Source organism: Bison bison, unplaced genomic scaffold (assembly GCF_000754665.1).
Source record: "Bison bison bison isolate TAMUID 2011002044 unplaced genomic scaffold, Bison_UMD1.0 scf7180017864530, whole genome shotgun sequence".
In the NCBI taxonomy this organism is placed as follows: domain Eukaryota; kingdom Metazoa; phylum Chordata; class Mammalia; order Artiodactyla; family Bovidae; genus Bison; species Bison bison.
This window is the reverse complement of record NW_011495080.1, coordinates 8,173,585-8,196,125: the sequence shown is the minus strand read 5'-3', so window position 1 is coordinate 8,196,125 and position 22,541 is coordinate 8,173,585. Positions and strand designations below refer to the sequence as shown.

At 48.6% G+C, this 22,541-nt stretch overlaps 1 protein-coding gene across 2 annotated transcripts; it reads left to right on the top strand.

The window, feature by feature from the left end:
• The first annotated feature begins 272 nt into the window (after nt 1–272).
• On the top strand, nt 273–20,095 carry TSPAN33 (tetraspanin 33). 2 transcript variants are annotated; one of them, XM_010831695.1, is made up of 8 exons: nt 273–628; nt 13,910–13,967; nt 14,634–14,761; nt 15,076–15,150; nt 16,568–16,663; nt 18,192–18,320; nt 18,721–18,882; nt 19,070–20,095. In XM_010831695.1, the coding sequence occupies exons 1-8, from the start codon at nt 527–529 to the stop codon at nt 19,169–19,171; spliced, it is 852 nt and encodes a 283-aa protein (XP_010829997.1). In that variant the 5' UTR covers nt 273–526; the 3' UTR covers nt 19,172–20,095. The 2 variants fall into 2 exon arrangements, with proteins under 2 accessions (XP_010829997.1, XP_010829998.1); XM_010831696.1 differs by lacking the exon at nt 15,076–15,150 and having other exon boundaries at nt 290–628.
• The last annotated feature ends 2,446 nt before the right edge of the window (nt 20,096–22,541 follow it).

The window sequence follows — 22,541 nt, the reverse complement described above, 5'->3', positions numbered from 1 at the left end:
GTGATGGCAGTGTGCATTCCTTCTCATCTTTTTTTCCCTTGAGTAGCTGAAGCCTGGATGCTTTCCAACTCGAGGGAGGAGGCGGAACGGCTGACCCTTTAACAAGTTGTCCCTCACTGAACAGGTGTCTCCCCCGCCTCTCGGAAAAGAGGGATGGTTGGATACTTAGTGACATCAGAGATCGACCAATGAGAAGTCAGGCTTCGGCAGACGAGCCAATGGGCGGTCGAGGGCGGGCCCGGTTTCCTGGGAGCCCAGCGCGCCAGGCTGGTCCTCCGGCCGCAGCGGAGTCTCCGCCGCTCACGCTGCCAGCGGCAGCTCCCGCGACTCCCGGCGGCTCCAGTGGCGGCGCCGTTCCCTTGCCCGCGCTTCTCCCGGACGCACGGCGCTGCACCTCCCGCCGCGGCGCAGTTCCCCCGCCGCTTAGGCTCCGGCGGTGGTGCAGCTCATGCCTCCCGGCGCGGAGCGCGCAGGTGGGCCGGCCGCCGTGTGGAGATAGGCCCCCGGGGGCAGCGGCGGCTGGACCATGGGCCGGGGACCCGGGGCGCCGGCCGCCCATGGGGGGGACTTCTCCTTCGTCAGCCCGCTGGTGAAATACCTGCTCTTCTTCTTCAACATGCTCTTCTGGGTGAGTCTTGGGGTTATAGGGGCACCTGGGCTGCAGGGCACTCCCTGGAGGGTTGAGTGGGCTGCCATCGCTGAGGAGGGGTCGTTCCCGGATGCCCGGTTCAAGGCGAACGTGGTGAGCGGCACTGTCTAGTTTTCTGGAAAAATCGCACTTTGGGGTAATTTATCCTAGGCAGGGACACCCCAGTGGCGCCTTGGCTGCAGAGGGTGTTGGGGTGGAGGGAATGCAAGAGATTCTGTAAAGCTTTATGGGTATTCTCTCGGCTTCGGATGAGGGTCTGTGTCAGGCTAAAAAGGTGGGTTTGAGCGGGAGGAGCGGGTTTTCCTTTTGGCCCAAGCAGACCCTTAATACATTCACGATTGGGGGATTTTTCAGGCCTGAGGGCTGGGAGGCCCTGCTGGCAAAGAAAAAAAGAGGAAGCGGGAACCCAGACCTTTCCTCTCCCTTCCCTCAGAGAGAATGGGTTCAGGGGCTTTCGTCTCTTCCTTTTGCAGGCCTCTGCCGCCCTCCCTCTTCCCCTTCCCTCCAAAGGCTGAGAAAGGACAGGAATGGCCTCCAGGTGTGGGTGTTTTTCCCAGAACTCTCCCAAACTTTGCCCACCTTTCTCAGGACCAGGCTCCATCCTCTGGAGTTTGATATTATTTCGCTTCTTTAAATAGACCCCATGTTGGACTGGGGGAAGTCCAGGGGTCCTTTCAGAATCTTCTGATTGGAGCTGAAAAAGTAGAAAATGTCGGTCTGGGGCTGCCTCGATTCCCACCCCCAGTCTGCCTTCAATTGTTGACTTGAGTAACCTGGGCAATATGTTCACCTCTTTGGGCCTCAGTCTCCTCCTCCATAAAAATCAAACCCAGCATGATCAAGGATGCTGGAAATTCTCTGCTGGAGCTGAGAATGCAGCTGGGCCAGATCATGAAATGCTAGCTCAGTCCTGTTTCATGTCTCGAGAGTCCCTGAGCCTCTCTGGGTTTGAGAATATGGGGAGATCCATCTCCACCCCCGTCACATTCCCCAGTTTCTCTTCCAGCACCAACGACACCAGAGCTGCTGCTGCTCTAGGAGTCCATTACACTTGCCCACCTCTGCTTGAGACCTAAAGTTCAGACTTGCAGGAGGGAGGAGTCTACGTTTCCTAGGAGAAGGAGCAGACTAGGCAGCTAAGCTAGTTGCTGGAAAGGTTTCACGGGGGCCATGGTGTGAACAGACACAAAGTACATAAGTGCCAGCCCGTTGGGAAAAATGACAGAAATCCCAGAGGGTGGTGATGACAGCTCACTCTCAGCCATTGTACTGGGAAAAATGAAGTTTGAACTCCTAACAAATTCTCAGTTCGGCAACTGGAAAAAAAAAACTAGAAGACATCTTGTCTAGAACTCTGCGTTTTATATATAAGAAAGCCAAACCATAGAGATGGTCTTTTATCCTATGTCAAAAAGGGGGTTAGTGGGCTTGACCTGGTGATTTCTCTACTGAACCACAGGGGAAGTCCTTGGTTGCCGCTGTCGCTGGGGTGTTAGCAGTATTGGTAGTTAACTAGTCAACGCCAGTTTCAGCTGGTGGCCAGGGAAGAAAATCTCACCACCACTCTGTCAGGCTGGGGGATGTCCTAAGGGGAAGCCCCACACCGAAGGGCAAATTCCAGAGAACCCTCTTACATGCCCACTGAGCATGCCAGGCCAATGACACGCCATCTTTAGAGCCAGCACTAGCATCCCAGGGAACTCAGGTCCTTGTTCTAACTTCCTCTGTCAATCATGACTTTGTGTGAAACTCCGTTGAAGCCTTCGGCGCTTCACCCTTATCTGTGCACCCTAGCAACAACAGCTGGGTGCATCTGTTACACTTGCCTTCATGGTCATTTTCCTGGACTTCCCCCACTCTATCCTTTTTACCAGATAAGTGACTTTGGGAGGTCACAGCAAGGGAGAGAGTTTGGCTCCATAGACCCATTTTTCTTGGTTCCAATGCTTCATTCAAGGTCAGAGGACCTGGCTAACCAAGCTGGAACCATCCCAAATTAGAGAAGCGCCCCTTCTTGGCCCTACTTGAGACTTATAAAAAGTCAGAGGCACTAGAAATAGCACACCGAAGGACAAGAGGCCCAATTTCTTTCTGGCACCAACTTACTGTGTGACCCCAAGCCAATATATGTGTGTCTCTGTCCTTAAGCTTTCTCCTCTAAAGGAGAAATTTTTTTCTGCCTCTGTGAACTATTTAAAGAGGAATGTCACTCTGGGGACTGTTTTCTTTCTTCAAGACCTGGGGCTAGCTCTAAGGATGCATCTTTCTTGTGTCCTGGGACCCTTGGGACATCGACCTTCGCAGGGGACAGTTTTTTTTGGCATTACTGAATGCCACTTCTCCCCCAGGTCTGGACTCATAGAGTTAATCCCACATATGGTCAACTGGAGATGAAGAGCTGTTTCCCCAGATCAGGGGTCATTTTTCTTCCCATCCCCCTTTAGGGACTGATTATGGTGATTTCTTTTTTTAGGTTTCTCCACCATCTTAATCGGAGAAGGCAGTGGCACCCCACTCCAGTACTCTTGCCTGACAAATCCCATGGACCGAGGAGCCTGGTGGGCTGCCGTTCATGGGGTTGCTAAGAGTCGGACATGACTGAGTGACTTCCCTTTCGCTTTTCACTTTCATGCATTGGAGAAGGAAATGGCAACCCACTCCAGTGTTCTTGCCTGGAGAATCCCAGGGACAGGGGAGCTTGATGGGTCCCACAGAGTCGGACATGACTGAAGTGACTTAGCAGCAACCATCTTAATCAAATTCCCCTTTCGTACTCAGGAGGCACCCATGGTTGGGATTGTCAGCCAACTCCTATTCCAGGCAGAGAGTGTTCTGGCCAGGCGCCGGGGAGGTGTGGATGGATGGTGTTTGCATCTGTGCCTGGGTCACATTGGGAAGGCATCGCCTGGACTCATATGCAGTGGTGATAGTGGTGACCGTGGTGGCAGTGGTTATCCGTGCTACTTCTCTAGGAGCCCTGACCCTTGGGGCATTTGGAGTCTGACTCAGAAGGCTCCTGGCTCCTATGGGACCAGGACCTGTTCCTTCTGTTCATGCTTCAAATCTCAATTCCTCTTTTGCCTAGGAGTTCTGGTTTTCTTCCCAGAATTGTGCAACTGGGTTACTGATTGTTAGGATTCCATGGCTTGGAGAATTGCCCCAGGATCACAGAAGTTATACTTTAGTCTTTCCATTAAGAAGTAGCTGACTTTCCTTACCTCCTTGTATTAGACAGCTCTGTGCAGAGGGAATGAGGGCTTTTCTAGTGGCTCAGTTGGTAAAGAATCCGCCTGCGGTGTAGGAGACTGCTTGCAATATAGGAGACCCGGGTTTGATCTCTGGGTCAGGAAGATCCCCTGGAGAAGGAAATGGCAACCCACTCCAGTATTCTTACCTGGAGAATCCCATGGACAGAGGAGCCTGGTGGGCTACAGTCCATAGGGTCACAAAGAGTTGGACATGACTGAACACAACCTTCTGTCTGTCTGTGCAAAGGGAAGACAATGGGCTGATACACCACGCTTTGTCAGCTTGGGCATACGTTGGCAGGAGCATTTTCAGTGCTGCCCACAGCAACCATCTCCCTCCTTGCTGATCCTTTTCCCACCCAGGGCAGCAGTTGGCGTAACTTCTGAGTCAGGCAAAGCCTAGAAGCTCAGCTCTCCTGCCCCTGTGTCTCAGCTGAGCCTTCCTTAGAGGTGATGCCTCAGGACTCCCCCCCGGTACCTTGGGCACGTTTTGATCGTCAAATCTTTTTTTTTTTAACCTGTGCCCCAATTTTGCATTTCTTTATGTCTTCCCCTCTAGGCTCCTGAGGGTAGAGACTGGCTTATTTACTTCTGGATTCTCAGCGCCCAAGCTGTGTTTGGCAGAGAGTGGGTACTTATTGAATGTTTATTGAGTGGTGAACGAGGGATCAGAGCCTATGGGGTGGAATCAGGATGCCCTTCCTCCCTTCTTATGGACACTAGTCTGTCAGGATGCAGCACAACCTTAAGTCCTCAAGCATCCTTAATTCTTAATTGGGGTTGCATCCTGTATTCTCTTCTGCAGTGGGCCTGGCACCCTCCCCTCAAGCTGGGTCAGAAAAAATGGCAGCCATGCCCTCCATCATCTCCCTCGGGGCCATGCCTGATGACTGCCCACAGCACACATGGGCCCATCCAGGTCTTCCCTGGGCTGATTCAGGGTTCTGATGAGGTATCTGATGAGTGAATCAAGAAATTCACTTTCCCGCCTACTTCCACTGTATTGGAATCCCCAGGGGATTCAGAATGCTCCCCTAAACCACCTTCAGCACTATCTGTTGTAGTCTGGCTCAGAAGCCACAAGGAAATGATCAGGCATTGAGCCTGGCAAAAGCCCCTCCTGAGTGCCCAGGTCCCTTCCTGCCCACGCCACCCCCACCTTTACCACCATGCAAGCGTGGGCACACACGCGCACACACACACACACACACACACACAACTACCTACACATGTTAGGAGATAGAGCCCATTTCCTCCCCCATTTTTTCCCTCCTTTCCCTATAGACTAGGCAGGCTGCAATAAACGAATTATCACATTATTTTTTATAAAACAACACCACCACCACCAAGAATGAAGACAGAACCACACTCTTTGTTGTCAGGTCACACACATGCCTTCTTAACTCCCTAAATAGCTCTGTTTGCCTTGTACCAAGTAGAAAATCATAGACTTCAAGCAGCTTTTAAAAAGGATAAAAGAGAAGCATCTCTTAGAGTTTCGATAGCAAGCTATGTGTCAGGCTGGCGACTCCAGGCTGTGAGTCTGAGTGTTTATACCACTATGAGCCCTTGTGAACTTCCCTTCCTCATTTATAACCTTGGAGAACCAAAACCAGCCGTGGCCTAAAAGGAGCTAAAGGGTTGGCCCAGACGTTGGAGAGGAAAGAGCTCTGTGGACTCCACTCCAGCCGAGGAAAGAGCCCTAGGGACTCCACTCCAGCTGGACAATTCCATCCTATCCAGCGGGAGAGAGCCAACAGTCAGTCCCACATGGAGAGTTGCCACCTTAGAAATCCCAGAATAGTGGTGCCAGGATGCCTGCTGAAGGACTGGTGTGTGCAGATCCCAGGTAGTGAGAGAGGGGGCCCTGCTTTAGGGCTTGCAAGCTATGATTTTTTTGACTTCATCCAGAAATAAGGACAGAAAGGACTGAGAAGTGGGAGGTGCAGACCCCTCCCTCCCAACATCCTTCTGGCAGTGGGTGGAGGGGACAGTGGTTTGAGCCCCACGCAGGGAATCACTCTACTCCCAGCTGTCTCCCACTGCCACCATCAAGAAAAGAGGGGGAAAGATTCATTCCAAAGAAAAGGTGAGACAGATCCACCCAGTTCATGCAGACTAGGCTTTTTATTTTAATTTTTTTAATTTTTTTCAAGATTTTATGTGGGCCATTTTTTACTAATAAAAGTCTTTATTGAATTTGTAACATTATAATATCTGTTACGTTTTGGTTTTTTGGCCATGAGACATGTGGGATCTTAGCTCCCTGACCAGGGATTGGACCCACGCTCCTTGCATTGGAAGGCAAAGTCTTAACCATTGGACCACCAGGGAAGTCCCTAGATTGGACTTCAGAACGTGGAAGGTGGACAGGCCAGGCTTCCTCTCAGGGGCTGGTGGGCCCTAGTGGTGATGCCCCATTGGCCCCTTTCAGGCATGGCTCCAGAACTTCCTTCTGGGTCCTGCAGGGCCCTCCTGATGCTATTTTACTTCCCCGGCCTGAGCCCCGCCATTTGGAGATGACCAGCTGCTCACCCAAGACAACTGCAGGCAGCTCCTTCCCACCTCACACAAGGCCCTGAAGTGAACGCACACGCCCTGGAGCTGCTGTGAGGCAAAGCGGGAGGCAGTTGCCATGTGACCAAGGTCATAAGGCTCTGGAGCCATATGGACATACCTTCCAGTCCCACTTTAGCCACTCACTATCTGAGTAAATTCTCCCAACATCAATTCTATAAACTGGAGATCCTACCACCCTCTTGGGCTTGTGGTCATAGTGTGTATGCAACGCTTAGTCCAGTGCCTGGCCCTTTAGCCCTCGAAGAAAGATAGCTATTATCATCGTTGTTAGAATTGGCTCGTCAAGGTCACCTATTGGGGGAGGACTTGGAGAGCTAGGATGAGTGCTCCTCCTGACAAGTGACAGGTGTGTGGGGACTCAGCCTAGGCCAGGGCCAACCTTGAACCTGACTTCCTTCAGCCTCAGATGCCCCTGCTCACATTCCTGCTGTTAGCCAGAAGGTGATGATGATTAATGGTGTCGTTATATTTTAAGGTTTACAGAGATGTTTCCTATATATCATAGGAACAGAGATTCCACTGTTGTCCGAGGACCTTCCCCAGGTCCACTTCTCAGAGCTTTTCACATTGCATTGGTTTTAATCCAATGGAAACAGACTCAAGAGCTAATCTGCCTGTAATTATGGACATGCGAGCCAGTAGATCTCTTGTCCAGTACCTTACCTGGGGGCCCTTCCCACTTGGTGCTGATGGCTGTGAATTAGTGTGCCAGGGGCTGGAATAAGGCTTTTCCTTACAAACATCAGTTCATGACTGTCTTTTCCTGATTTACAGGGGGAAAAAAAGGTCAAATAATGGAGTGACTTTTCTCTGTTTTCTGTTATCTCCCATCTTCTCTCCAAGACCACAGCTGCTTATCTGCTGTCAAGGGCACAGGGAAGAGGACACGTTAGCAGCAAGCCTTCTGGAAAACTAGGAAACTATTTAGAGTATTGCCATACTTTTTTATGAGACGCTGAGACATGTGGCTAACAATCAAATCATCTGTTAGTAAAATTGTTCCTTATTTCTAGGGTAGAAATTAGTATGTCGTTTCCTCTCGTGACATACTGAAAAGGACACATTATCTATGTTAATACTCCTGTCAAAAATACATTATCTGGATCAGATTGGGAAGAAGCAATCCAACATCCAAACTGAGGGATGTTAAGCCAAACCACTGGCCTGGACTTATGGGGGAAAAAAAAAAAAAAGTCAGTATCAAAAGGAAAAATATCAGAACATGCATTGGCAATGATGTGGAAAAATTGGAATCCCATACATTGCTGGTGGGAATGTGAAATGGTGCAGCTACTGTGGAAAAAGCTTGGTAGCACCTCAAAAAATTAAATATAGAATTACCCTACGACCTGGCAATTCCACTCCAGGGTCTATACCCAAGAGAACAGCAAACAGGATGTACTCAAACAAAAACCTGTACATGGATATTCATGGCAACACTATTCACAGTAGCCCAAAGGTGGAAACAACCCACATGTCCATCAGCAGATGAATGGAAAAACCAATTGGGTTCTATCCATACAGTGGGATATTACTAGGCCTTAAAAGGTAATGAAGTCCTGATACATGCTACAACACTGATGAACCTTGGAAAGGTTAGAAGATTGACACCAAGAGCCACATATTATATGATTCCATTTATAGAAAATGTGCAGAATAGGCAAAACCATAGAGACAGCAGGTCTGTGGTTGCCAAGGGTTGGAGGAGTGGAGGGAGTTGGGAGTGACCATTTAATGGGTACAAGAATTGTATTTGGGGTGAAGAAACTGTCCTGGAGCCTGATAATGGTGGTGGTTGCCCAGCAATATGAATGTACTTATGGCCACTGAACTGCACCCTTTAAAATGGTTAATTTCGTGGTGTATGTACTTTACCACAATTTTTTTAAAGTCAGTGTTTTAAGAAACCAAATACAAAGAAAAGAAAAAAAGCTGTGAAACTGTTCCAAGCTAAAGGAGACTTGATGCGTGGATCACTAACTACATGATCGTTGACTGGAAGCTGAATCAGGAAAAAAGGGGGGGAAAGCAGTTATAAAGGACATTATTGGGATAATTGGGCAAAGTTAAATATGAATATAAAGTAGATTGCATTCGGTATACCAAGAGAGCACTGCAGCTTCTCAGTGTCCTGTCCCCTGAACATTTTTAAGTTCTACTGCCATTTTTTGGTGTAAGGAGAAAACACCCTGATAAAGGTTGTAAAACCATAGGCAAGTGAATCCCAGTTTAAGAAAATATGATATTACAAACTGTGGATTTACACGACTAACAAATTGAGGGTGACTGTTTTTAAAAAATAGATTTCATTTTCTACAACAGTGTTAGTTTTACAGGAACTTTGAGAAGATGGTACAGAGAGTTCCCATATACCCCACATCCAGTGTCTCTTGTTTATTAACATCTTACATGAGTATGATGCTGCTTCCCAGGTGGCACAGTGGTAAAGAATCTGCCTGCCAACACAGGAGACTCAAGAGACACAGGTTCGATCCCTGGGTCAGGAAGATCTCCCGGAGTAGGAAATGACAACCCATTCCAATGTTCTTGCCTAGAAAATTCCATGGACAGAGGAACCTGGTCAGCTACAGTCCATGGGGTTGGTCTCAAAGAGTCAGACACAATTGAGCACGCTCAGGAAAAATCTGGAATGAACTTTTCAGCCAACCCGAAACATTTATTACATTAACTTCCATGCTTTATTCAGCTTCCCTTAGTTTTTACTTAATGCCCTTTTTGTGTTCTAGGATCCCATCCAGGATACCAAATTTCATTTAGTTGTTATGTCTCCTTAGGTTTTTGTTGGCTGTGGCAGTGTCTCAGAATTTCCTTGTTTTTGAAGCCTTTGACAGTTTGGAAGAGTACTGATCATCTTGTCCCTCCACTGGAACTTGCCTGATGTTTTCTTATAATTATACTGGGGTTATGGGTTTGGGGAAGGAAGACCATGGAAGGGAAGTGCCATTTCACATAATCTCATATATCAATGACCTGTGCTGATGTTGACGTCGATCACCTGGCTGAGGGAGCCAGGCCTCTCCACTGTAAAGTTAGTCTTTCCCCCACCCTTTTGCAGTCTGTTCTCTTCGGAAAGAAGTTACTGTGTGCAGCCCACACTTGGAAGTGGGGAACTGTGTCCCACCTCCCTGACACTGCAGTGAGTGATAGTCGCTCAGTCATATCCGACTCTGTGTGGCCCCGTGGACTGCAGCCCGCCAGGCTCCTCTGTCCATGGGATTTCCCAGGCAAGGATACTGGAGTGGGTTGCCATGACCTTCTCCAGACGCTGCAGTACCTCCGTAAAATATTTGGAATTCTGTGTGAGAGATTTGTCTTTTCTCTCCCATTTATTAAGTCATTTATATCAGTATAGACTCACGGATATTTATTTTATATTTGGGGTAACAATTCCATACTCTTTTGATATCTCTTTGGCATGGCCACACCAATGTGGGGTTTTGTTTTTTTTATTTTTGAGCCTTTCCTTACCTTCTGGCACCACAAGATGCTCCAGACTTACCTATTTCCTGCCCCAGTCCTAGGATCAGCCATTTCTCCAAGGAGCCCAGAGGATGGCTATTTTCATTATAAGGTAGTTACTCACCTTACATAAGGATAAAGGTACTGGTGCGGGCAAATTATTTTATATAATTTGATGGACAACTCTTCAGGAACATGCCTTTGGCTGGACTCAGCTATTTTAAAAACTGTGTCTAGCGTTTGAAAGTTTCCAGTGAGGCTTCATTCTAGCCAGAATATGAAAAGCTATTCTAGGAAGAGAAGTGTCTTTATCTCCATTCTCATCATGAAAGGAGGTCACTGGTGATATTGTGGGATGTCACAAGGATTCTGCAGCAAAGACTGATGTGGTGTAGACGGTTCCCAACTGAGATCAGAAATGAGGTTTAGTCCAGATGATGCCACTGCACCCGTGTACACTTCGTCAAATATCACTTTGCTCTTTTGGCCTCATCTATTAAAAAGTGAGTGGTCGGGCTCATTCCTAAGTTTCTATTCAGCTCTCAAATGCTAAGCTAATAACAGCAGTACTCACTTTGGAATGGCAGCAGCTCTGAGGAATTCAGGGTGGGAGATGTGGTCAGGAATAGAAGTGTGAAAGAGCAAGCTGTGACTCCAGGATAAAGGGGCAGATCAATGACAGAAATGCAGAATTTCAGAGGTAGCTAGTGAGCTTCCAAGTAAGCAGGATCATTAATGATATTAAATATTCATGATCATATTAATGTCTTAACTTTCTTTTTCACATAACCAGCACCTGCTGCTCTAGATCCCTGGCGAGTGTGCTTGAGGCTGGTGGGTCTTGAACTTGGCTGCATGTTGGAATCACTTGGAATGCATTCAGGAACACTGTGACCTGGGTTCCAATGCCAGAGATTCTGACATACTTGGTTTGGGGTGTAGCCTAGGCATCAGGAATTTTGAAGTTCTCCTCTACGCCGCCCCCCCGCCCCAGTCTAATGGCAGCCAACATCAAAAAGCACTGCCTTAGGCTATAGACGCTCTTGCCCCCTCCCACATAACAGATATGTCTCCTTAAGGGCAGGGACCACATCTTGCTCATCTTTGCAGTCTTCAGAGTATCTCCTACATAACAGCTGATGAATTGGATTTGGAGAGTGTATTTGTTTCCTGTTACTGTTGTTAACAAATTGCCACAAACTGAATGGTTTAATATAACACAAATTAGTTTTCTTATAGTTCTGGAGATCAGAAGTCCAAAACAGGTCTCATTGAGCTGAAATCAAGACGTCAGCAAGCATGATTCCCTCTGGAGGCTTTAAGGAAGAATCTAGTTCCTTGCCTTCTCCAGCGTTTAGAGGCTGTTCATGGTCCTCGGCTTACAGCACACACTTCAGGCCCTGCTTCCGTTCTCATACACATCTCTTCCTCTACTCTGACCCTCTTGCCTCCTTCTTATAAGGTCCCTTGTGATTATATTGGGCCAACTGGGATAATCTCCCCATCATAAGGTCCTTACGCAAATCACATTTGCACAGCCCCACCAGCCATGTAAGGTAACGTTTTCACGGGTTCCGGGAATTAAGACAGGATATCTCTGGGGGGGACACTGTTCTACCTACCGCAGATAGAGACAGAACAGCTGCTGTAATTACAGCCCACCCATGGAAGGAACTTACCCTGGGACACATGGCATCTCTTTACTTTCCCTTTCTTGTTTTAGCTGTGTGGGGATTTAATCAGAGACTGTCTCTGTGAAAAGTTATACACCCCAGTGAAAATTTAATGTGAAAAAACAGCGAGGAGCCTGTTTAAATAAAGAGCAGATACATATTTTTAAATGACTCAGTAAAGTGATGTTCAGAACCAGAATTGGCTGTGGCGAGTTTTAAAGGGCAGACAGAGATGCCTGATCGCTCTGGCAAAGGGCTTATGTCTCTGGGCCGGCGGGATGACTGGGATCTCTGTTGTGGGTTTTCCTCACCTCCCACCCACTGCCCCTTGCTCCTTGAGCCTGGCTGTGCTGTGGGACAAGAAGCCAGCTGGCACCTCCAGCCCCTCTCACAGCTCTCTGCAAGCAGCTCCCTCGCTCCTGGACACAGAGTGTGAGGGCCAGCACATAACGCATGGGGCCCCGAGGCAGAGGTGATGTCAAACGACTGGGGACCAAGGAGAAGGGTCCTAAAAGACATGGTTTTAGACAAGGTTTTCCCATTTCCTGCTGAATGCACTAGCTGGTAGAGTTCGCTAAAGAAAATCTCTCTCTCCTGAGGACTAGTCTGACCTGTTGTCCTGCTATAGGGGCTCAATTCCCTTCTCCCACCAAAGCTCCAAGATGTTTCTTCCCAGCTGGTCTCTGTCTTGCAGGACAGCGGAGTCCAGCCAGCCCCGTCCTTCCCCACTGAACTGGTCAAGTTCCTGCTGAGAACTCCCTCCAGCCAGAGCGTGGCCCCAGCTATTGCCATGGTGACAGCCAGCTGCTGCTTAGCACCAGCCTGGGAACTGGGCACAAAGGAAGGGTGTGCACATGGGGTCACCCTGCACTCCTGGAGGCCTGCGGCAAGGGCACAGAGAAGGCCCCTTTAGGGAGCCCTGCTGGTCTTTGATGAGTTTGTTTTCTCAGAGAGAAGCCAGGAAGTTTGAAAGGTCTAAACTTCTCTGTTTCCGCACCCTGAAATCAGACTTTTATAAAGTTTCCTTTGTAAGGTAGTTCTGCTATTTTACACCAATGCGTTCATGTGCAAGCATTTTTTCATTCTGGTTGCACTTTCATTCTTACATTTGACACCACATCGACCTCCAAGAGGGTTAGAGATCTGGGAGCATCTACTCAGGCCTGCGTCAGCTTGAAGACCTTCCCTTTGAAGTAGCTGGATTCAAATTCAGAACTTCACAGTTTCTATGTGACCCTGAGCAAGTTAACCATTAGTAATGTTTTGTTGTTAGTTGCTGTTGTGTCTGACTCTTTTGTGACCCCATGGACTGCAGCCCACCAGGCTCCTCTGTCCATGGAATTTCTTAGGCAAGAATACTGGAGTGGGTTGCCATTTCCTTCTCCAAGGGATCTTTCCCAGCACAAGGATCAAACCCTCACATCTCCTGCTTGGCAGGCAGATTCTTCACCACTGAGCCACCTGGGAAGCCCCAATTAGTAATGATAGATAATATTTATTACTAGGCATTTTGTTAAATGCTTTTCATGCATTCTTTTATTTCATCTTCACAGTAATCTTATTAGGTATAGTTGTTTTAAATCCCCATCTTCAGGGACTTCCCTGATGGTCCAGTGGTTAAGAATCCACCTGCCAGTGTAGAGGACATGGGTTTGATCCCTGGTCCAGGAATATTCCACATGCTTCGGGGCAACTAAGCCTATGTGCCACAACTACTTAGCCCTCACTCTAGAGCCTGAGAGCCGCAACTACTGAGCCTGTGCTGTGCAACAGAAAAGCCACTGCAGTGAGAAGCCCGAGCACCACAACAAAGAGTAGCCTCCGCTCACTGCAGCTAGAGAAAAGCCCACACAGCAACAAAGACCCAACACAGCCAAAAAGAACAATGACAACAAAAAACAAATTCCCAGATACAGAAACTGAAGTTCAGAGAGTTGTCCAGCGTGGGCTCAGATTCACCTCACTCTGAAGCCCATGTTCCTAACTGCTGTTCTGTATTAACCTTGCATTGCCTTAACTTCCTCATCTGTAAGATGGGAAGAATAGCTGCCTCACCAGATAACTGTGTTGTGAGAATTAAATGTGATCATCCTGATACAGGCTTTTCATGGAGGTAATGCTGTGCTGGATTCTATCAACAGTATCACTGGGGAGGAAAAAGATGCTCATTTTTGGTCCAGGAAGAGTCATCATCCTCCTGTCCTCCAAGGTTACTCATGGCTCTCAGGGCTCCCCGGTTTCCAAAACCTCAGAGTGTGGCTCCTTCCCTGTCTCCACAGGTGATTTCCATGGTGATGGTGGCTGTGGGCGTCTACGCTCGGCTGATGAAGCACGCAGGTGAGCTACAGTTCCTGTCCATCTCCCCATGACTCTTGCCTGCCCCTTTCTCTGCCTCTTTCAGCCCTGGCCCTTCAGCCCTCCTCCTCACAGAAGCTATGGAGCTATAGGGGGCAGCCACCCTCTAGCCAAATCCTGGCGGCTTACTCCGCTGGCCACCCAAGCCAGTCCTCCTGGATTTCCCCGAGCTCCCGTGAATCTTCTGAGATCTGCCTGCATTTTAGGCTTAGGGCATATCTAGGGAAGAAGGTAGGCTTCGGAGGGCAAAGACTAACGAGAGGCTTCAGCCCTCCCTTCACTATGTTCCAGAGAAACTCAACCTCCATTCCTATTCCTCTACACGAAGTCTCCAGGAAACAGAATATGCAAAAGCCAGCAAGCCTAATGCCATTCTAATTCTTTTCTGGGGCGAAAGTGGTTCCTCCTCTCTCAAGCCTGGGAATAAAGGCTCTTACTTTGTTAGTTCCTCAAATTAAAGGCCACAGACTGTTCTGGGCCCTTGGTGTTCTCCCCGTGGGAGGGCAGTACTGCTGCCTGTAACCTTTACCTAGCCACACTGGAGAGTCCCCCACCAGGGGAGGAGGATAGTTCTGGGGGCACCCCACCCCACCCCTGGCACCCTGCTCAGTGGGCACCAGCTCAGACTGAGAGCCCCCTCCCCCCCAGAGGCGGCACTGGCCTGCCTGGCTGTGGACCCGGCCATCCTGCTGATCGTGGTGGGCATCCTCATGTTCCTGCTCACCTTCTGCGGCTGCATCGGATCTCTCCGCGAGAACATCTGCCTCCTGCAGACGGTGAGTGGTCAGGGGCGACCCCCTGGGAAGGCCCAGGCCCCTCTTCCCTGTGCTTCTTCCTGAAACCTTTCAGTTTGTTTTGTCCCTTGCTGCCCCCTGGTCTGTGCTGGCCACTCCTCCCTGTGGAGCTCAGCCCAGGTAACCCAGCAAGGGCGAGCACCCCCAGGACAGCGTCCCAGAGGCAGCTGGCCCACACTGTGGGGTGGGGGGTGTCCGGGAGAAGTGGCCTGTGGCCCCCAGGCGTCCCTGTGGCCCTGGGAAACCCCTGCCCAGCGTGGTAACAGACTGCCTCCTCTTGCCATGCTCCCCCACAGTTCTCTCTCTGTCTCACCATCGTGTTCCTGCTACAGCTGGCAGCTGGCGTCCTGGGCTTCGTCTTCTCAGACAAGGTAACTCGGAGTCACAGGCCTACTCAGATGTGAACCAGAGGAAGGAAGGGAAGGTTCCTGCCTGTGCTTAGCCTGACTAATTAACCACAGTGGTCCTTCCCCTGAGGAGCATTAGCCTTTGAAAGATTGTCCTTAGGGATGAATGAATGCCCTTTAAAGTCACCATATTTAAAGAGGATTTCAAGATTGTAAGGTGTTTTCCTCTGACAGTCTGAGAGGCCAACAGGGAAATAAATTCTATGAACCCAAAGTTAAAATAGTCTGCAAACTTTAATGGCAAATGATTGAGTAAAATTCAGTTATCAAGTGGGTCACGGACAACATGAAGAGCCTTTTATTTCTTTAAAAAATTATTGGGATAAACAAAAGTAAGAAATGGGGGAAGTAAACAAGACTTTGAACAGCTCTCACCATATCTGGAAGTGGTCTGCCATTCAGTGGCAGCCCTTTTAATTAAAAACTAGAATTTCTTTCCAAAAGGGCAGATGATTGCCAGGGGCAAGTATAGGACTATGGATAAGAAATTTTGAGAAAAGTAATGAAGCAGGAAGGAAGAGAGCATGCTTAAACTATGAAATTGAGAGCCACTGAGTCGATTCAGAGTGTCCTAGTAAAATCCTAAAAATGATACAGAGAAAAGATCTGTACTCAAAAACGTTGGAGAAGACTTTTGAGGGTCCCTTGGACTTCAAGGCGATCCAACCAGTCCATCCTAAAGGAGATCAGTCCTGGGTGTTCATTGGAAGGAATGATGTTGAAGCTGAAACTCCAATACTTTGGCCACCTGATGTGAAGAGCTGACTCATTTGAAAAGACCCTGATGCTGGGAAAGATTGAGGGCAGGAGGAGAAGGGGACAACAAAGGATAAGATGGTTGGATGGCATCACCGACTTAATGGACATGAGTTTGGGTAAACTCCGGGAGCTGGTGATGGACAGGGAGGACTGGTGTGCTGTGGTCCATGAGATCGCAAAGAGTTGGACACGACTGAGCGACTGAACTGAACTGAAAGAGATGCAATTCTCTTATGTCCACTAGAGGTCAGTGTCTTAGCTCAGTAAGTCCTTTCTACTAAAAAACAATCCACCCCCTCAACACACACACAAACTAGTTTCACTGCTTTACATCAGTCAAGTATTTTGTGTAATAGTACTCAGAAATAGATAAATATTGGCTTATCTTGGAATGCGGCTCTGAGACATGGCAACAGCAGATCAGCATTTTTCTTGCCCACAGGTACCAGGGAGCCCAGGGATGCATGGGCTTTGGAACTGGCCCTCTTCCCTGCTAGAACTTGGTTCTGACTTCCAGGTTGACTTAAAGAAAGAAAGATGAGCACCGTCTATTGCTGTTTCTGCAGGGGAGCAGGTTAGGGGCTAGTCCTGTGTTCTGATTCCCTCCTCATGTTCCTGGCAGGTGCGGGGCAAAGTGAGTGAGATTATCAATAATGCCATCGTGCACTACCGAGATGACTTGGACCTTCAGAACCTCATAGATTTTGGCCAGAAGGAGGTACGGGTTGAGGAGGAGGGTCGTCATCTAGTGGTCTGGGAAGCTATGGGTAAACGTTAATGCTATCCCAAGAGACAACTCACCCTCAAGGTCTGTGGGCTTTTTCATTACCTGATAGGTAATGGATTCTGGGAAAGGGTTTGGCAAAAAAGCCACATATAGCTTTAAAAGTTATTTTACTGGCACAGAACAGTATATATAGTAATTTACCAATTGTGTAAAAGAGGAAAGAATGTGTATTCATATTTACAAAAGGAATATGGAAGGATATAAAAGAAACCATTATAAGTGGTTACTCATGGGGGAACTGGCAGATTTTTTTAATATCACCAATTAGAAAGTTACATTTTTAAAATTGTGGTAAAATATACATAATATCAAATTTACCATTTTAAGTGTACAGATCTGTAGCACTAAGTACATTCACACTGTTGTATAGCCATCATCACTATCCATCTCCAAAATTTTCTTCCCAAACTGAAACTCCATACCCATTAAACACTAACTCTCCATTTCCCCACTCCTCCTAAAAACCACCATTCTATTTTCTGTCTCTGTGAAATTCTGTCTCAATGAATACTGTTTGTCTTTTTGTGACTGGCTTGTTTCGCTTAGCATGTCTTCAGCATTCATCTATGTTGTGGGTTGTGCCAAAATTTCCTTTATAAGGCTGAATAATATTCCATCATATGTATATATCACATTTTGTTAATCCATTTGTCTTTTGGTGCACACTTTGGGTCACTTCTGTATTTTGGCTCTTGTGAATAATGCTGCTGTGAGTCAGAAATTATATTTGAAACAGAGGTGCTTTTGAGACCAGTGCTGAGTTCCCCTTCACTTGGTGTAACACCCTTAGCTTGGATCCTGTTTGCTTTCATGGTGTAACTATGGGCCAACAACATTGAAAAGTCCCCTCCTGTGCTTTCTCTACATTAAGACAAATGTTTGTAGCACTGATCCTTTAATTATTTCAGCCAGTATTTTTGGAACATATCCTTTTGCCAGGCTCTATGCTTCCCTGGTGACTCAGTAGTAAAGAATCCGCCTGCCAATGCAGGAGACATGGGTTCAATTCCTGGGTCGGGAAGATCCCCTGAAGAAGGAAATGGCAACCCACTCTGGTATTCTTGCCTGGAAAATCCCATGGATGGATGAGCCTGGCGGGCTGCAGTCCATGGGGTCACAAAGAGTCGGACACAACTTAGCAACTAAACAGCAAATGCTATGCAAGAGTGCAAAACCAGAAACTGCCCTCAAGGAGCTTATAGTTGAGTGTGTAAAACAAAATATATACACAAGAAGTTATTAAAAAAACATATAAAGTAATAGAAATTAAGAAGAGATAACTTCTTCAGGTGAAGGTCACTGAAAAGCTTGAGTTCAAAGTTTCAAGGCTGTGTTTACACACAACTTGAACTTACAAGTAGAAGCTTGCCATAGACTTCTGGTTGCTTTGAGAGTTCCCTGTGTCACCTCAGTGTAAGGGGTGGGGGATTTTTAACCCCTGTGATGGGCTCTGTTGCAGTTCAGCTGCTGTGGAGGGATTTCCTACAAGGACTGGTCCCTGAACATGTATTTCAACTGTTCAGAAGACAACCCCAGCCGTGAGCGCTGTTCAGTGCCTTACTCCTGTTGCTTGCCTACCCCCAACCAGGTGAGCACACCTCCCGCCTCATTTCCTCCCACAGTGATCTGAGTTACTTTCTGATTAGAGCAGCTGCCATCGGGAATCTCCATCCCCTAGGTCAGCCAGTCAGTTCTGCAGAAGAGCGGTCAGATGTTTTTCTTCACTCCAGTCTGATGGCTTTGTCAGTCTTTCACTTCTATAGCCCACTTGGCGGCCCAGAAGGCCCAGGTCTCTAAAGCAAGGAAAACTGAACTCAGACCGCCAGAGGAAGGGAAGTCTGCATTTAGCAACTTCCAACCTAGCATCCTCCACATATAGTCTCTAACAATTTAGGAGTTTAGGAAGGGTGGGAGGCCCATCAGCTAGGGCCCCAGAGAAAAAGTTTTAGGAATGGGAGTCCCACTTGGCTTTTGAACTCTCTCCCCAGGCAGTGATCAACACCATGTGTGGCCAAGGTATGCAGGCCCTTGACTACCTGGAAGCTAGTAAAGTCATCTACACCAACGGCTGTATTGACAGATTGGTCAATTGGATACATAGCAACCTCTTCGTACTTGGTGGTGTGGCACTGGGCCTGGCCATCCCCCAGGTAACTTACCCTGTAAAACTGCGGTTCCACAATTCTGTAAAGACTCCTTTAGTTTGGGGGAGGGCACCTGGGACTCAGGCACTAACACTGCTGAAGGGCAGGTGCTGACTGCACTGGGAAGACTGAGTCAGAGAAAACAAGGCCATCACTCATGGCTGAGGTCTCAATTCCTTCTTACCTTTTCCAGCTGGTGGGAATCCTGCTGTCCATGATCCTCGTGAGTCAGATCAAAGATCAGATCAAACTACAGCTCTACAATCAGCAGCACCGGGCGGACCCATGGTACTGAAGATCCATCCTGCACCTCCTCTGTAGGGCAGCAGGCGAGCCTCATCAACCGATGGCAGTGGTTACAGCTGCCAGCACCCAGCGGAGATTGGATTCCAGCCCTGCAAGCCACAGCCCAGCGGGAGGAAGCAAACTCCAGGCAGCAGAAGGCAGGGTGCACAGGTGGCTCTAGTCTGAGAAGGATGTGCCTCCTCTCCTCATCCCAGCTCTCAGCATTGTTATTTTGTATTCTCTCTAACCTCAATCATTTGGGTTTTTGTTTTGTCTGAGACAGATGCTTGAGCAACAGCAGTTGCACAGAGTTGTGGGGGCACTGGGCTTTTCACCAAGCCATGACAACTGACGGCCCTACTAGGGCTGCTACTGAGCTTGACCAACATACTCAGATTCTTACTGTTGCCAGCAAGCCCTGCCTGGAGTCCAGTTGGCATGATACCAGCTCCAGAAGGGACTGGGGCGGAGCAGGCAGTGAGCCTGGGGGTCGACTGGGGACAGCAGTCTGTATTGGGTAGGAGTGGAAGGCGATGTGTTTACTAACTGCCTGTCCTGCCACCCTCCCAGGTAGTCAGAGTGAGCTACATCCTGCCCCTCCCTCATTTCCATGGAAACGTGGCAGCAAGGGCAAGGGGTACAACAGCAACCAAATTCATCTCTTCTCCTTTCCCTTAAAAAATGTTTGGAACCATAGTCTATATTCTGCAGCCAGCAGAGGTGGGACTGAGCCATAGGCGCCCTTGAATCCCACCCTGTATGGCCCTCCCTGCCCAGTAAGTGGATTTTCTTTTTAAACATTGGCAGTGTGCAGAGAAAGAGAAGTTAACCCCCGCCCACCACCGCCATTCCTCTGCAGCAGAGCCCAGTGTAAGCAGGGATCTTGCTGGGGCTGGGGGAGCCAGAAATGGCAATAAAAGTTTGTTGACCTGGACTAGGCTGGACTCTGTGAATTTTCCATTCTGGCAACTAGAAGTTGGGGGGGTGCGGTAGAAGGACCCAGCCGTAGCGGGGGTGGGGTGCGGGGGGAGAAGAGGGAGGCCTCCCTCCAGGAGGGGACGCGACAGTCTCCTAAACGCTACTGTACTTCGCCCGTCCCATCACCCACCCCGCCTCCCTCCAGCAGATGCGTTACTTCCCTTCCACAACTTCGTCCTCTCCAGTTTAAATTAGATGGAGAGATTCCCAATTCGGATATGGGAACAGCGTAATTTTATCCCCAAACACGACGTTAATTTTTTTTTCCGAACGAAAATAAATTAATTTGCTACCCAAAACTTTCCAGATGGGTTAGGTCGATAAATCCCAGTCCAGCCCTCTCGCTGGGAAGGGAGGGGCGGGAGAATGAGGAGCAAGAAGGCCATCTCTTCACTACCAGTCTAGACCCTCTAGCCCTCTCTTCCATCTTTATCTGAAGGAGCTGGGTACCGCGGCCCATCCAGCTTTAGGGAAAACCCAGGAAAAAAAAAAAATCTTCCATCCGGGCGTGGGGTTTCCTCGCGCGGAGAGGAGCTTGCGAGCCAGGCGGGCAGGGAGGCAGGGCTGGAGCGTCGCGGGGCGGGGTCGGGGCGGGGCCGCATGGCGCCGTGGGTGGTCCCCGCCCCCGCGGCGGCTAGGCGGGCGCCTCCGCCCCCCGGCCTGGAGGAAAGTGTAGGGCTGCGAGGGAGGGCTTGGGGGTGGGGCTGCGTGACCCCACTACCCGGTGAGTGTCCCCCAAGTCTCCTCGCCACGCTCTGCGGTCGGGGGGCTTACGCTAGGGCCTTGGCCTGGCTGGGAAAGATGGGAGAAGCCGTCCCGCGCTGGGCAGCATCGCGAGCTGTCTCCCCGCCCCCAGTTTCCCCTAAGCCAGCCTTCTGCTCCTGGGAGGGCGCCTTTCCAGCCGCCGCCTGGGGCCCCAGCCAGTGTTTAGCTCCAGCTAGTAACAGAACGGAAAGAAAAAATAAAATCTTTCTTTTTTTTTTTTTTTTAAGTAAGAGCCTTTTATTCTGGGAGAGAAGAGTAAAAGCACGCTGTGATAGAGCCAGAGCGAGGCATTTTTTTGCTCTTTAACTTGATGATGCGGACCCAGAAGTCCGCGTTAGGAGCTGGGGTGACGCACCTTCCTGGTTCACAGACTTTGAGGAGCTACCTGGTTGGAGGCCGTTTGTAGCCTCTTGGAGGAAAACACCAGGAACGCTGGTCTGCAGAACCAGGATTCAAATCCAGATTTCTTGAACCCGAACTACTTAAGTCTTTACTGTCTCTCATTATCTAGCCTTCAGGCTTGTACAAAAGGAGTAAGGAATTTCCGACCAAGTATCAGGGCTTATAACACCCTGAGCATTAAATGTGCAGGAGCTTATAGTGCAATTCAGTATTTCTACCTAGATACCTTTCTCAGTGTCTTTTTAGCTTTCTTTCTCTTTGGTCTGATGCTGGGAGAGAAAATGCCTCAGTTTTTTAAAGGTTTCTCATCATTATTTCACATTTCAATTTAATTTGCTCCGTGAATTTCTATCAGTTTAATAACCCTAGTCTCAAGCATGTGGGGTTAACACGACTGTCTAATTGTTGTTCAGTGGCTAAATCTTGTCCAACTCTTTGCCACCCCCAGGGACTGCAGCACACCAGGCTCCTCCGTCCTCCACTGTCTCCGAGAGTTTGCTCACATTCATGTCCATAGAGTCAGTGATGCTGTTTAACTCATCCTCTGCCTCTCCCTCCTCCTTTGGCCTTCAATCTTTCCCAGCATCAGAGCCTTTCCAATGAGTCACATCAGGTGGCAGAAGTATTGGAGCTTCAGCATCAGTCCTTTCAATATTTAGGGTTGATTTCCTTTAGAATTGACTGGTTTGATCTTCTTGCAGTCCAAGGGACTCTCAAGATTCTTTCTAGCACCACAATTCAAAAGCATCAATTCTTCGGCTCTCAGCCTTTCTTATGGTCCAGCTCTCACATCTGTACATTACTGCTGGAAAAACCATAGGTTTCACTATATGGACCTTTGTTGGCAAAGTGATATCTGTGCTTTTGTAACATGCTGTCTGGTTTGTTATAGTTTGAATAGCTAGCAAAGCTAGGCTTCAAAGGTGAGTGAATGGAAGAAGATTGTTGGAGCGATGGAAATCCGGCTGGATGGGCAGAAGTGGAGAGAAAGACCCATCCAAATTATCCAGATCATCTCTCATCTTAAGATTCTTAATTTAACCATATCTATGCTGCTGCTGCTAAGCAGTCATGTCCGACTCTGTGCGACCCCATAGACGGCAGCCCACCAGGCTCCCCCGTCCCTGGGATTCTCCAGGCAAGAACACTGGAGTGGGTTGCCATTTCCTTCTCCAATGCGTGAAAGTGAAAAGTGAAAGTGAAGTCGCTCAGTCGTGTCCGACCCTCAGCCACCC